Below are 14,137 nucleotides of genomic sequence, written 5' to 3'. Positions count from 1 at the left end.
AAATAATGTTTTAGCGGACAATTTATGATTTACTCATGAAAACATGTACCTTTATTTTACCGACTCTAATTTTCAATAGAATCGACAATATTGTAACGGGGACCGCAAAGTAAACTGCAACATAAACAATGATTTCAATGTATCCGTTAGCTTCTAATAGAAACAAGATAAAGGATACTTATGCGTATACTTTTGTATCTGTATAGTAAAATGGTCGACTGCATGCAGGACACAAGTACATTTGTACTTCTTCCAGCACTCGGAAAAAACTAACATTTGCCTCAGCCAACAAAGCACTGTAAGGTTAACATTAAGTAAGTCATGGACATTTGGTTTAAAATTGTAAATCAAATATTCTACATTTAGCTTTCGGCATGTTATTTTTTTTTGTGTATAAACGACTATAAACGTCATAATCCATAGTACGTTTATTATGTCTATACTTTCGCGGACTATCGCACTTTAGCGTATGTTGGCATCGCACTTTAGCAAAGACCATCGTCCTTAAGCGTGACCATCGTTCTTTAACGTCCCCATCGCACTTTAGAGTCCTACATATGAACAAAATGGACCCTATCATTAGTTTTGCTGTTTTGATACTACTAGTATTGCAGTTTAAAAAATTCGTAATTCACATCGCTACAGAAGGGGTCATAAACTTGAATCAAATTCAATGGTTGGTAAAACCCGTGTTATTAGGGTGCATACGAATTGTTTTTGGAAATCTCTAATAAAGAACATGTATATACGGGTCGTCTAGATAATCGACTACACGTGTTTCCTAGTTTTTATAACAATACATTATGTAAAAATGTTAAAATACTTTATTACAAAAGCATACACAAACCTATATTAAACAAAGCTCTTGATACATTTTTAAATTCATTTCAATCTTATACATAGAACAATTATAAGTATAACCCAGAGTATGACATACATATAAATGAGAATTATGTGAAACCAGTCTTATTTTCAGTACAATATTATTGAGTTATAGACCAGGAAATTAATGTTTTTTTTTAATTTAATTATAATTGTGGGTCATCGTTTTTCTTAATACTTAAATGATAAAAGTGCTATTGCTATATCGAAAGCGACGGCTAATAAGTTTTCAAATGCACTTTTACCACATAACGCTTATTTTCGTGACACCATCTATAAGAACCGCATGTGTATAGATGAAAATAAATTCAGTGAACCCCATAAACATTTTAACATTGGAGATAAGTATTTGTGCTTTCATAGATATTAATGATTACTGATATAAAACTTCCATATGCCAAGGAGTTTTGTTTTGGTTCTTTTACTATCCAAATTTTTTGGATTTTTAAAAAAAAAAACTGTAAAGATTTTATTAGCAAATACATAATGAATAATATTAAAAAAGAAACAGGTAAAGCCAACGAATATAAAGAAATGAGTTGCAGTTGATTATACAAGTATAAAAAGAAAATCACTTTAGAAATTTTGTCCATCCGTAACGTTTTGTGAATTAACCATCATCCTTAAAATATTCCATTTATGTGACAGTCTAAGATAACGAATACAACTCGCATCTCATATTTGAAAATTAAAATTACAATTGTTAATCATCTATATCATATATCCATTTAAGAACAAAGTTGTGATAAAGCAGATTCTCAAGGAAGGAGGTAATGTAGTTGTTTCACATCCTGAAACTAGATAAACAAGAGTAATTAGAACACATTATATACTATACAAACTTTGCAAATAGTTTTTTTTTAAAAGATAAATCAGTTAGATAAGATTTTTTTTTACGGAAAAGCATATAATTTAATAAGAATATCTGACAACATAACTATCAGTGTTGTTTGGTCACGAGTTAAATGTTTGATTTTTTTTTATTAGTTATTCTTTTTATTACATAGACAAAATCATAATTTGATAAAATTAATGTAGAAAATGTAAGGAACTATATCTTCACTGCCAATTCACAATTTGTTTAAATCCGACGACATGACAACACCTATTTTTGTATGACGTCAAAGGAGTGAAATAACCGTGTTTATTTCACATGTGAAGTTATCGTGTTATTTCACTGGGAAATCAATGTAATTCATTGCAACCAATATAATAAAAGCATATAGTTAAATAAGAACAACTTACAATATAAAATCGAGGAAAGCTTTAAAAGAATATGTGTTAGGGCAACATACGTCCGTCGCAACTGTTTTAAGTGTGCATATGTTCATATATATTCTTCACTCAAATGTTGATTGTTAAATAAAACACTGTTTCTAAATTTCATTGATTAAAAAACTTCGGCAAGAAAATTTTAAGATCTTTCCATAATAGAAAGATTTATAAAACCATAATGCATTACAAATAACCATGTTCCTTTGAATTCGAAAATCAAAAAGGTATCATATATACAAATAAGAAGATGTGGTATGAGTGCCAACCTGTACATCCAATTCACAATACAAAACTGTCTATCCAAGACACATTGTTTTAAAAAATAAACAATTATAGGCCAAAGTGTGGCCTTTAACACGGAGCCTTCGTTCACAGTGACAAACAAAAAGGTAAAACATGCTACACAAAAGAACAAGTGGTTAGTATGCTGGAGTTTTTTATAGGCAACATATTTGTTGAGTTTGGAGGTAGACGTTTTCAACAAATTGTCGGCATTTTACACGGAGCCTTTAACACGGAGCCTTCGTTCATAGTGACAAACAAAAAGGTAACACATGCTACACAAAAGAACAAGTGGTCAGTATGCTGGAGTTTCTTATCGACAACATATTTGTTGAGTTTGGAGGTAGACTTTTTCAACAAATTGTCGGCATTCCTATGAGAACGAACTGCGCGCCTCTCCTTGCTGACCTCTTCTTGTTTTCATATGAATCGGAGTTCCTTCAGACACTTGTCAAAAACAAGAAGATCAAAGAAGCCAGGTTATTTAATTTCACTTTCAGATATATTGATGATGTTCTTTCCATTAATAATCCGAACTTTTCTGATTGGGTTCCATTAATATATCCACCAGAACTAGAAATTAAAGAGACAACATACACGGCTTCCTCCGCCTCATTTTTAGAGCTATACCTCGAATTTGACATACACAGTCATCTTAGTACCAGAATCTATGACAAACGAGACGATTTTGATTTTGCAATTATCAATTTCCCCCACCTTAGTAGCAATATACCAACTTCACCTGCATATGGAATATATATTTCCCAACTTATTCGGTATTCAAGAGCTTGCAGCTCCTACTCAGACTTTGTAAAACGTCACCAGTGTCTGAGCAGAAAGTTGATGAACCAGGGGTATGTCAAAGAACGTCTCGTCCTTTTTCTAAAAAAGTTCATCGGAAGGTACCCAGAACTTGTTGATAAATATTCCGTATCAACTTCACAAATAATACACGATGGTCTTGAAGTATAGATTTTGCGTACTGACGTTGTTCATCATCTTAATAACGTGTTATATTATTCTTTTAATTGTCTTTATTAATATTACTTTTACTGTTAAGTCTGTTTTTTGAGATATCCTTTTGACGTAACTCTGTGCTTATGTATCCCGTCATACTTTGAACGACAAAATTATTTTATGATGTGACTTTATGATGTGACTCTGTACCTATGTATCTTGTCATAATTTGAATGACAAAATTATTTTATTTATTAATATTACTTTTACTGTTAACCCACCTTTTTTGTGATATACATTTGAGGTGACTCTGTACTTATGTATCCCGTCATACTTTGAACCACACTATTATATTATATTTATAATTATTACTTTAACTGTTAAGTCAGTTTTTGATATATCTATTTTGCGTGACTGTATTTATGCATCCCGTCATACTTTGAACGACAAAATTATTTCATGTCTACCTGTGCGAATTTCATATGCGCAATTTTACACCAGTACTGAAAACCCTCCTTCCTTGATGGGTGCATTTTACATAGACAAATAAAATCGTATAATATAATCAAAATGAGGATGTTAATTTGATGTATGCCTTTTTGTGCTTCTTCGTTACATTTGTTGTTTTTATAGTGATTAAGATGATAACACAGTGTTGACTGCTGTACCCCTATTTTTGACATTTTTACCTATTGTGTCTGTTTGTTTTGTTCACGCATCGGTGACAATATAATGGAATTTGATGCGACTGTCATACAAGTGAGAGGTTTAGCTAGCTATAAAACCAGGTTCAATCCACCATTTTCTACATTTGAAAATGTCTGTACCAAGTCAGGAATATGACAGTTCTTGTCCATTTGTTTTTGATGCGTTTTGTTATTTGATTTTGCCATGTGATTATGGACTTTCCGAATTGATTTTCCTCTGAGTTCAGTATTTTTGTGATTTTACTTTTTCACACAGTACAGCAAGCTATAAATGACCCGACAATTACTAATGAAAAACAATTAAAGAAGGAAAACCAACGGTCAAATCCAAAATGAACTTCAAAACACCCTTAAAAATTCAAAACAAGACATAGAAAATTTCATGTTTCTTACCGTTATCGAGTTTTGTGTACATAAAGGTTTTTTAATATTGACAAAATTGGTATAAGTTGATTTTGTTTTTTAAATTATAATATACTAGATTAAGATTGTAGTTCAGAAAAAAACACCAAAAACAGGTGTTTTTTTTATGATATATAGTCCAAATATTCGATACCAATTAAAGGATCATGAATGAACAAAAAATTATTATTGCAATATTTAAGTTTCATCATAACAAATGGACAAATATGGCCGTATTTTCACCTCAAAAATTACTCTGTGTACAGACTTACCTGTGCTGTTTGGAAAGTTTTAATGCCTAGCATCCACTAGATGAATAAAAGTTAAATGCATTTTGTGTTTAAGAAAGATAAAATCTTTCTTGGTTTTTGATGGGCATTTTTTTTCCTTTTTGCAGAAGGTGCAAAAATAAACAAACACCTAAATTACTTTGATACTGTCCACTCACTGAATCAGATAAACTCTTTAACTCACCTATATTTGTGAAGATACCTCTTGTCTATGTCAATTAAGGACAATCAAAACAATACAAACCGGTTTTTTTACCTGAGGGAGCATCTCATAGTTGCACCACAACTAAGATAATTTTCACACCTTTTGCATGAAGGAAAAAAAAAACGCCCATCAAAATCCAAAAGAAATTATATTTTTCTGAAACATAAAATGCATTTAACTTTATTATATCTAGTGGATGCCAGGCATTAAAACTTTCCCAACTTCACAGGTAAGTCTGTACTCAGAGTAATGTTTGGCATGTAAGTACAGCCATATTTGTCCGTTTGTTATGATGAACCTTAAGATTTTGCTTTTTTTAAATGTTAGTCCTGTGGATATGCAAAATAACTTCTTTAAATAAAAAACTAAGTAAGCAATTGTTACTTCCTTACTTCAAATCCTTGACTAAATCAAAAACTTTATATCATAATTTACGACATACTTATTCACTCTATTCGATCAACATTTCTTTGTTCTGTTACTTTATCAGATATAGATATTTTTTTCTGATACCAATTGAAATCTGACATACTTTTGATACTTTAGTTTAATTTTGTTTTTGTATCTATTGGCTCTCTTTTATGTCTTCAAAAGGTTATACTGATTGATATCCAAATTGACAGAAATAAAATCAAATAATATGAATAAAAAATATTAAATATAAAACAGACAAAATATACTAGTCAACAAATCAAACGATACACGACTTTTGAATCAAATTGATCAAAAAGTAGTAAATATAAAACAAAATGAGATGCACTATTTTAAAAGATTTTAATTTGACATGTATGTACATATGATTATCAAAATCAAAACCTGTCGGAAAGAAACTTAATTCCGCGTAAATGATCATAGGATTCAAATTGTTTTTGCGGAACATTGCATTAAAATCGACACAAAATTTTCAAAGTACTTACAAAAATCAAATGTGTTTAAAAATATGCAATATGTTAATCAAGTTATGTTCATGTTGCAAATTATGGGTTGAAATATTGTTTTTTGTCTTATTTTTCTTTTGTAAAAAAAGTGTTTTATTGAAATCACAAAAAATTAAATTAAAATGTTTACGTCTCAAATCAATGCTTTAGATAAAAAAAAAACACCACACTTTAAATTTGGAACCTTTCACAATAGTTTTAAGTTTATTACCGTGTATTTGAATTTCACTTTACATATACTGTATATGGTAAATGAAGGGATATTGTTTACATTTTACCAAATTCTTATGGGGCCGAATGTCGCTTTACAAATTAACGATGAAACTGTATGAGTTTTAAAAACAAATTGATGGCAAACATTGTCTTTACCTTTGAATGAGAGGTTGGCATAATTAGTTGGAACATCTGTTTTTAAAATTGTCATTTTTTTGTATATTTCGTAAAAAATAAATTTCGCCTAATGACGTCATGGAACCAAAAATGTTTTTTGTAAACGGATTTATAATTCTGTGGTCATTCGGTATAACCATCTTCAATATTGGTCATACATAATGAAAATTCATTTTGAATTCGAAAAAAGGTGTGTATCGTTTCTTTTGGTTACTAGTATACAAATGTTCAACATCAGTTATAATCTGAAATTGTTCACATATATTGTCTTCAACAGCAATGCATACGACCGAATTACATTTGACGTTTTGGCGTTTGGAATCTATTTCTAACTTTTTGTCTTGAGTGTACACAATAAATGTGATACTAGAAGCACGCATCGCGCGCACTGATTGCAGTATCACGATATGTGTAATTCTCAAAACAAGTATGATAAAAACAATTAACAACTGCAAATCAGGTTAACAAAGTTGACACACTTTGCATGTTATCTTTATATATCAGTTACTATAATAAACATACAGCGAAACATAACAGTATGTTATACATTGTTCTTTGTCTAACAAAGTAGCACACAGTATGCATACTGTATATAGCATGTGTTAAAATGTTTAAAAGAAAGAGAAAAAAATGAAAAGTATGTTTTTTTGTTTTGGATACATCTTAATACTAACAAAGCTTATACAGGAGTCTGCTGATATGGTCTTTTTAAGACTCGTTCTTTGTAGTTGTTATTTTATTGATTGAAGCGAGGAACGCAACAGGTGTTATATAAAATATTGATATCCGTGCTTCCATTGGAAGTTAAGGTAATTATATATTCATGATTTACTAAGGAAAATGCATGCATCAAGTAAGGAATATGGTAGTTGTTTAACATTTGTTCCGTTGATTGATACTGTGTGATTTTGTCATATTTTATGGACTTCCCTTGTTTTTGAATTTTCCTTTGAGTTCGGTAAAACTTACAGCATTGTAAGCGCTTTCAAGCCTACAAGTTTCATCTTAAAGAAAAAAAATATCCGAAGTTTTTATTAACATTTTCTCGGACAAGTCTAACTAGACCAATCATGCCAAGTGTCACTCATCTTCGTCTGTGTGAATATTAAACAAAGAACACCCGACAACATTGTAGAAGAAAATAGAATTCATGACAAAAATGTCTGTTTGTGACCGTGTATTGCTGGTCATTTTATCTGTTTGTAGATTTTCTGAATCTTCTCTAGTTTTTGCTCAAAACACACAAAGCAGATATACAAATCCTCCTTCTAGGGAAATACCTTCTATAAAGAGGTATAGCCTACTAAATACTAAAATTTACATGCTTGTAGATCTTGGCTTGCTGTTTGTTTTTGTGATTTAAAGTGTCTACTTATCTTTTATGATTTTTATTATGTGATACAAACAAAAACATATTGGTGAACGTCATCATTACAGGGCATTTACTCCAATAAGGAGTCGTCGGACGATTTCCTCAATATTGTAATATTTGTAGATCTTGTTTGGCTGATCAGTTTTGTTCTGCATGTTTTATCTATTTATTATAATTTTAGGATATAAGGTTAAAACGATAAAAATGGTAAAATTCGTCATCAAAGGGAAATAATTTAAATCATACATACTTATTTGTATCTATTTCAAGATGAAAGATTTAAATGAGAAAAAAAAGGTAAAATTTGTCATTAAATTACAATAACTCCTTTAAGAAGTCATCTTACAGTTCTGACGTTTATGGACAATTGGTAGAGCTCAACATTCACGACGACGACAAGCGATGAGAAACGCTCACTTCAGCCGCAATAAGTAAGTGCTAATCGAACATTTTTGGGGAAAGTCATGACTGTTTGAAAATTAAACAGTATGGGAAGTCAAATGTTAGCGGTTGAACAAACTTTTCAGTCGATGATTTTGACTACAGTTAAACCAATAGAAATTGCTATAAATTTATATTAAAATCGCATTTACTCCAAATTTTCTTGTCGAAGATAAACATCAGAAAATCACAAACGAAAAAAAAACGAAGTACATGTCGAGCAATATTCTGGGTTATCCCTCTTTGGAATATAAAAAACAATGTACAACCATTCAAGTATGAAGATCCATGTGTAGTGCAATGAAATGTATATAAAATGTTCTTTTTTTCTTTGCCAAGGAATAAATAAGCTTAACAAGATTTTACAGTTAATAAACCCGGTACCATCTAAGTGATTCATTTTTCGATCAATCTGTTTTGATTCAGGCTCTTCACACGAATTTTTTTGCAAGGATGCGCGTTTTGTGTTATTAATTGTAAACCTGGTGTTTATTTTATAAAATATCATATACATCACATCTATTTTATACGTACTTTTATTTGGGCTTTGTGTATTTGGTCTTTGCGTAACTGGTCTCTGTGTACTCGGTTGCTGTACGGTTCTTTGAACTTTAAAAAAGAAAACCAAACGTCATTTTTCAGTTTCAATTCATCGAATGGTCAGTATTCAGTTTCAATTCTTCGAATGGTCAGTTAAAAATTTCAAATTATTGAATGGTCAGTTTTGCGTTTCAATTCATTGAATGTTGATGATTGCTTAAAATGATGCGAACGAAACCAAAGTGGCATTCAAAACTCATAAGACGACACGAAACTGACAATCACAATCGTGATCTCATATGGTTCAGAATAGGAAAACTGCCATTTAAGAGTAATTTTGAATATCCCTTTGGTATAATTCGCCTCTCATTTACTAGATTTAAGATAATTAAAAATCGGTTTCCTCTAATAAAAATTGAAAATGTTTCTGAAAACATCGATTTTTCAGATTTTTATTCCGTGAATGGAATTGAAACTCATGTGAAAACTGATATACCATTTTTTTAAATTCCTAATACCATTAGCAGCTTAAAAAAAGTCTACAGGGAAAATGTTCCGCTAATGCTATGTGACTGTCAAACGAAGTAAGAGGTTTAGCTACCTATGAAACCAGGTGTTATCCATCATTTTCTGGATAAGGAAATGTCGGGATATGACAGTTGTTTTCCAAAATCGTTCGAGTTGTTTTAGCTTTTGATTTTGCTATTTGATAAAAGACTTTCCGTTTTTATTTTTCCTTGGAGTTCAGTGTTTTTGTGAATATTCTTTTGACAACTTTTTATTACAATACTTTTTTCTCATGTCTCAGAAATGAGATAAACAGGATTTTATTCCTTTAGTTTCCACGAAAAAAAATTATTATAATGATTTAAAGTAAAAAGAACAAATCTTTTGATTTACACCTTTTAAAAGCTTTTAACAACCTGTAAATATAAAGTACCATAGCGAAACTGTATTATAATTGAAAGTCCTACATTTTCAAATCAGTTCATAAGAAACCCAAACTACATGACATGTATATATTTCTTTTGATAGACATTTGAGGTCCTCCTTATGAATTTTATCATATAAACCAAACATAGTCAGAAAAAACTTGATTGTAAACACTAGAAAATAAATATATAGGAATATCCAAAAAATACCAGAAACGTTCATATTGCAATAGAAAACATTGAAATTAATATGCATTTTCTTATCATATTGTTTAATAGAGGTTCGAACTCAACAACAACGTTTTGTTAAAGTAAAGGCAAACAATGAATTTTGTAAGCTTCTCGTGTAATGCTTGTAAAACAGACCTTTTTTTAAAAGAAATAAACATACCAGTTGCGTCTTTCACTAAATAGCTCTTACATCTTGGGAAGTTATCAGGAACTTCCTGATGGTATCTCGGAGATTCGTTGATCATCATACCCATACCACCTGTATTGTGTATGTCTATATGGCAATGAAAGAACCAAACTCCAGGATTGTCTGCCCTAAATCTTATAATTACATATCCTCCTGTTGGTAATATAATGGTGTCTTTCTGTGGTGGGCTATTCCAATTTAACGCAGGATGATTGCCGTTTGCCCAAGAAGTGTTTAGCCAATTTGCATTGGAACAAAAGTTTTTTCCGTCTCGGCATATGATATCTTGTTGATCTTGACCCCCATTTGAGTTCAATTGACCAGTGATAGAATTATAAGAGGCAAATCCTATTTTCATAACATAAAATGAATGACCATGTAAATGAATTGGGTGTGACCAGCCTGCACCCATTCCAATGTTTGTCAGAACAAACTGATATACTTGGTTATTATTCCCTCTACCTATTGTATCGTAGTATGTGCATTCACAAATGGTTGTGTCATTACATTTTCCGCAGTTATGTTCAACTTTATCCCATTCGGCATATGCAGCTACAGTGGGAGGTAAAAACTGATGTCCGTTTACAGAACCTGGAAAGTTGCCATTTTCCCCTGGGAAAGCAAAATTGTAAAATCGCTCGATGGCTTTTCCCTTAACATCGTTGATATTTGAATTTGGGTCTATTGATGTCGCATCGTTCCATGTAAGGCATATTCGGTTGTCTGACTTTGGATAGTATAAAAAAGGGCAATTAAATATTTTACATTTCTTCTTCACAGTACACGTATTTGGTGACGCCTTGGGAGGATTTAAATTTTCAGAGCCATCTGTGTAATAAATAATAGCCTCAGCTGCATGGTATTGATTTAGAAGTTCCGGTTCTTTTTCTAAAGTTTCAGCAATCAACAGATAGCTTCTTGAAACCTTGTCTGTAGTTACCAAAAAGTCAATTCTTTCTCCTGGATGAATTATCAATGATTCAACTTCCAGTGGCTTTATTTCAAATCCATCGGATGAAACAATACGGATGACATTATGACCTTGTATATAGACACGGAATGGATACAAGGTAGCAGCACTAATTACTCTAAATCGATAAACACTATGTGGTTCGACATCAAACTTGGTGAGTGGTGCTTGGTTGTGTGTGTTCAATGAAGAGTAAAAACGACCCTTTCCATTAATAAGACCAGAATGACAGTGGAATCCACTGTATTTAGCTCCTGATATATCGGATGTCGCATCAACAGCTTTGTTTTTTTGCAAGTCAAATATACCAAAGCGTGAACGTTGGTACAATGTTTCTGGATCATCAAAATGATTCCAGTCCTGGATTGTAACTGTGTGAACATTTTCGTTGATGTTATCTTGAGGCGTCGATATATTAGAAGATGATAATGGTATAATGATCAACGGCCCATATAGCCCCGCACTTCTTTGATCTCCGATGTGTGCGTGGTAAAAACTTGTGCCAAAAGGCTTAGCATAAAAAAAGTATGTGTATGTTTGTCCAGGTAAAATTGGACACTGTGTTACAAAGGCGACCCCATCTGACCATGGAGTCTGTTTTTGGTGCATACCATGGAAATGTATTGTTGTACTCTCTGTGTGCATCAGATTACGCATATGTACAAATATCTTTTGATTTTCGTATGCCGTAATTGGTGGACCTGGGAAGCGACGATTGATAGCAATGACAATACGAGATCCGTATCCGTCTGCACTAATAAACTCATTTTCTTCTGCTTCGGTGTAATTTGTATTTGTATTGTTGAATGGCATGAATCTTCCTTTAGAAGGTAGAAGTAGAATTTTATCTTTTTCATTCATCATGGTCAATCTGTGCTCTATTGTTAAATAGCATTCACATGTGTCATCATTTCGTCTGCAGGTGTTTTTCTTACAAGCTGAACCTTGATTCTTTAGTGTGTCAAACCATTCATCCTCGTTTTTTTGACACATAACACTATGTGTTACTATCAAAAGGAGGGCATAGACTGAAGGCACCATTCTTCCACTGAAAGTAAAATGCAATGCTGATAATGATTTTAACAGGTAATGAATACAAGTATTTGATGTTGCATGTATTGAATATTTTTGATAATAGTTATTACAATTTACAGGTATTGAATATTTATTACAGCAATTATTGAATTACTATTTATGGTTTATTTAGTAGTAGATACAGTAGTTTTGATATCTGATAAATAGTCTGCTGTTTAATCCGTATCGACCAACTTTGATACGCACCCTTTATCACACCCCTTCTCTTTATTATACATCTTTATAATTATCACACCCCTACTCAAATTTCTCAATTATGACAGTAGTGATTCCGATTAAATGCACATGAAGTCCATGTTTTCAGTTATGCAAGCTTCTCAAGAAAATATTTTTCCTTAAATGGGTCCTCAATAAAACGGTCGTTAGAGCGTGACGTTTAACGACCAGACGGAAATTAAAATATAGATGTTATTCTATCAATTAAAACAGTTTGCAGCAGTGTGTTATTCCGGAACATTAAACTCGTTTACCAAGCGTCTTTTCCGAGGTCAGTTGCAGTACTATATATAATATGAAAAGGTCTTTATCAATTACCAAGCGTAGTTTAAATATCACTTCACTTCTTAGAAATTGATAAAGTCGACTGTTTTCATTGTTTGGGGTTCACGACTCGTCTATTATTCTCAATATTTTTTTTACAGGTACTCTATTAGAAATTTTCGTTTATTTATCCCAAAAAACATCCTACCCACTGAGAGCATATTTAGACTTGTACTGCTCAAATAAAAAGGATTTAACGAGTAACTGTCAATTACTAGTACTAGGGAAAAAGTATAATAACTAAAATACCGAACTCTGCGGAAAATCCTAAATGGATAGTACCTAAGCAAATGGCGAAATCAAAAGCTCAAACGGATAATAACTGTCATATTCCTGAATTAGAACAGGCATTTTCTCATTTAGAAAATTGTTGATTAAACCTGGTTTATAATAAGCTAAACCACTCACTTGTATGACAGTAGCATAATATACCATTATATTGACAACAATGTGTAAACAAACCAAACAGATGAAATATGTTAAAATGTTCAAAATAGGATTACAGCAGTTTATAAAGTGTTATTATCTTAATCGCTATAAAAACAAACAAATATGTCAACAAAGAAAACCAAAAAGGCATATAGATAAACTTATCACAAATTGAGGAGCCTTTTTGGAAAAACCGAAAGACAAGAATACAAAAAAATAACACACCCGGAAAGATAATAGCAAATTGAAGAGTGAATGAAAGATCAGACCGGACTTAAACTTTAAAATAGCTATGTTTAACAAAATAATTTTTTTGTGTACTAATTCATGTATTTAAATATGCTGATGTTTTAACAAATTAAATTTCAAAAGGTTTCGTCTGTATTTCGTGCGAGCATTTCATTGTGCTTTAATATATATATATTAATTTTACATATAGCTGTAAAAACTTACCATACAAGTTTTCTATCGGTTATGCTTTGTTCATAATCAGCCTTGAAATTTTAAACATTCCGGTACTAATTAAGCTACATTAATAGGTCCAAACAATATAATTATCAATCATGTCCAATATAAACATCAGTGCATTTTTTTCTCTGTGGTGTTCCTCCTCGAACGATTGTTATCTATGAAGCCATCAACATGTTTTGATTTACTACAATTTTTTATTAACAAAATACTTCGACCCTGTATTTTTTTTATCTGAAACAAATACAATAAATTTTTAAAGGAAATTTATACGATGAGTTTTATGTTATCTACTTCAATAGTATTTTTAATTTTCTACTTTGTATTGATTACATATCCTGTTTTCATACAGTTTTATTTTAGCTCATTGCTAAAATGTAGTTGTTTGCAATATTGTCCTTCGGTCAATTTGATTTTGAACTTTGTTCTCAGTTAATAATTTTTTTCAGGTTGATATTATCCTTATATCGAACAAACAAATTAAGGCTAAAATTGTTTAATATCCTTGTCATTTGAACTCTGGTGGATAGTTGCCTAAATTGAATTCTCACTACGTCTTGATCATTTAAACTTCAAGAAGACATTACGCTCGTAAATCATTAAC

General features: G+C 31.4%; 1 protein-coding gene across 1 annotated transcript; it reads right to left on the bottom strand.

Annotated features, from left to right (window-relative positions):
• Window positions 1–1,426: 1,426 nt before the first annotated feature.
• LOC143074617 (uncharacterized) lies at window positions 1,427–13,668 on the bottom strand. Its single transcript, XM_076249988.1, has 4 exons — window positions 13,519–13,668; window positions 10,005–12,049; window positions 8,676–8,750; window positions 1,427–1,679 (listed from the first exon to the last, which is right to left on the bottom strand). Exons 2-4 carry the CDS (start codon window positions 12,040–12,042, stop codon window positions 1,594–1,596), a joined length of 2,199 nt encoding a protein of 732 aa, XP_076106103.1. The 5' UTR covers window positions 12,043–12,049; window positions 13,519–13,668; the 3' UTR covers window positions 1,427–1,593.
• Between the last annotated feature and the right edge of the window lie 469 nt (window positions 13,669–14,137).

The sequence above is a fragment of the Mytilus galloprovincialis genome, chromosome 5 (genome assembly GCF_965363235.1).
Source record: "Mytilus galloprovincialis chromosome 5, xbMytGall1.hap1.1, whole genome shotgun sequence".
NCBI lineage: Eukaryota > Metazoa > Mollusca > Bivalvia > Mytilida > Mytilidae > Mytilus > Mytilus galloprovincialis.
Note: the sequence above shows the minus strand (reverse complement) of the source record. Positions and strands in the feature narration are given on the sequence as shown.

What these genes read in the sequence shown, in the direction of transcription:
- LOC143074617 (XM_076249988.1), bottom strand. Translation starts at nt 12,042, where the DNA reads ATGGTGCCTTCAGTCTATGCCCTCCTTTTGATAGTAACACATAGTGTT. An exon ending in TTTAGTGAAAGACGCAACTG is followed by an intron (nt 8,751 to 10,004) that starts GTATGTTTATTT and finishes TCTTTTTTAAAG; the next exon opens with TTCAAAGAACCGTACAGCAA. An exon ending in TACACAAAGCCCAAATAAAA is followed by an intron (nt 1,680 to 8,675) that starts GTACGTATAAAA and finishes TTGTTTATCTAG; the next exon opens with TTTCAGGATGTGAAACAACT.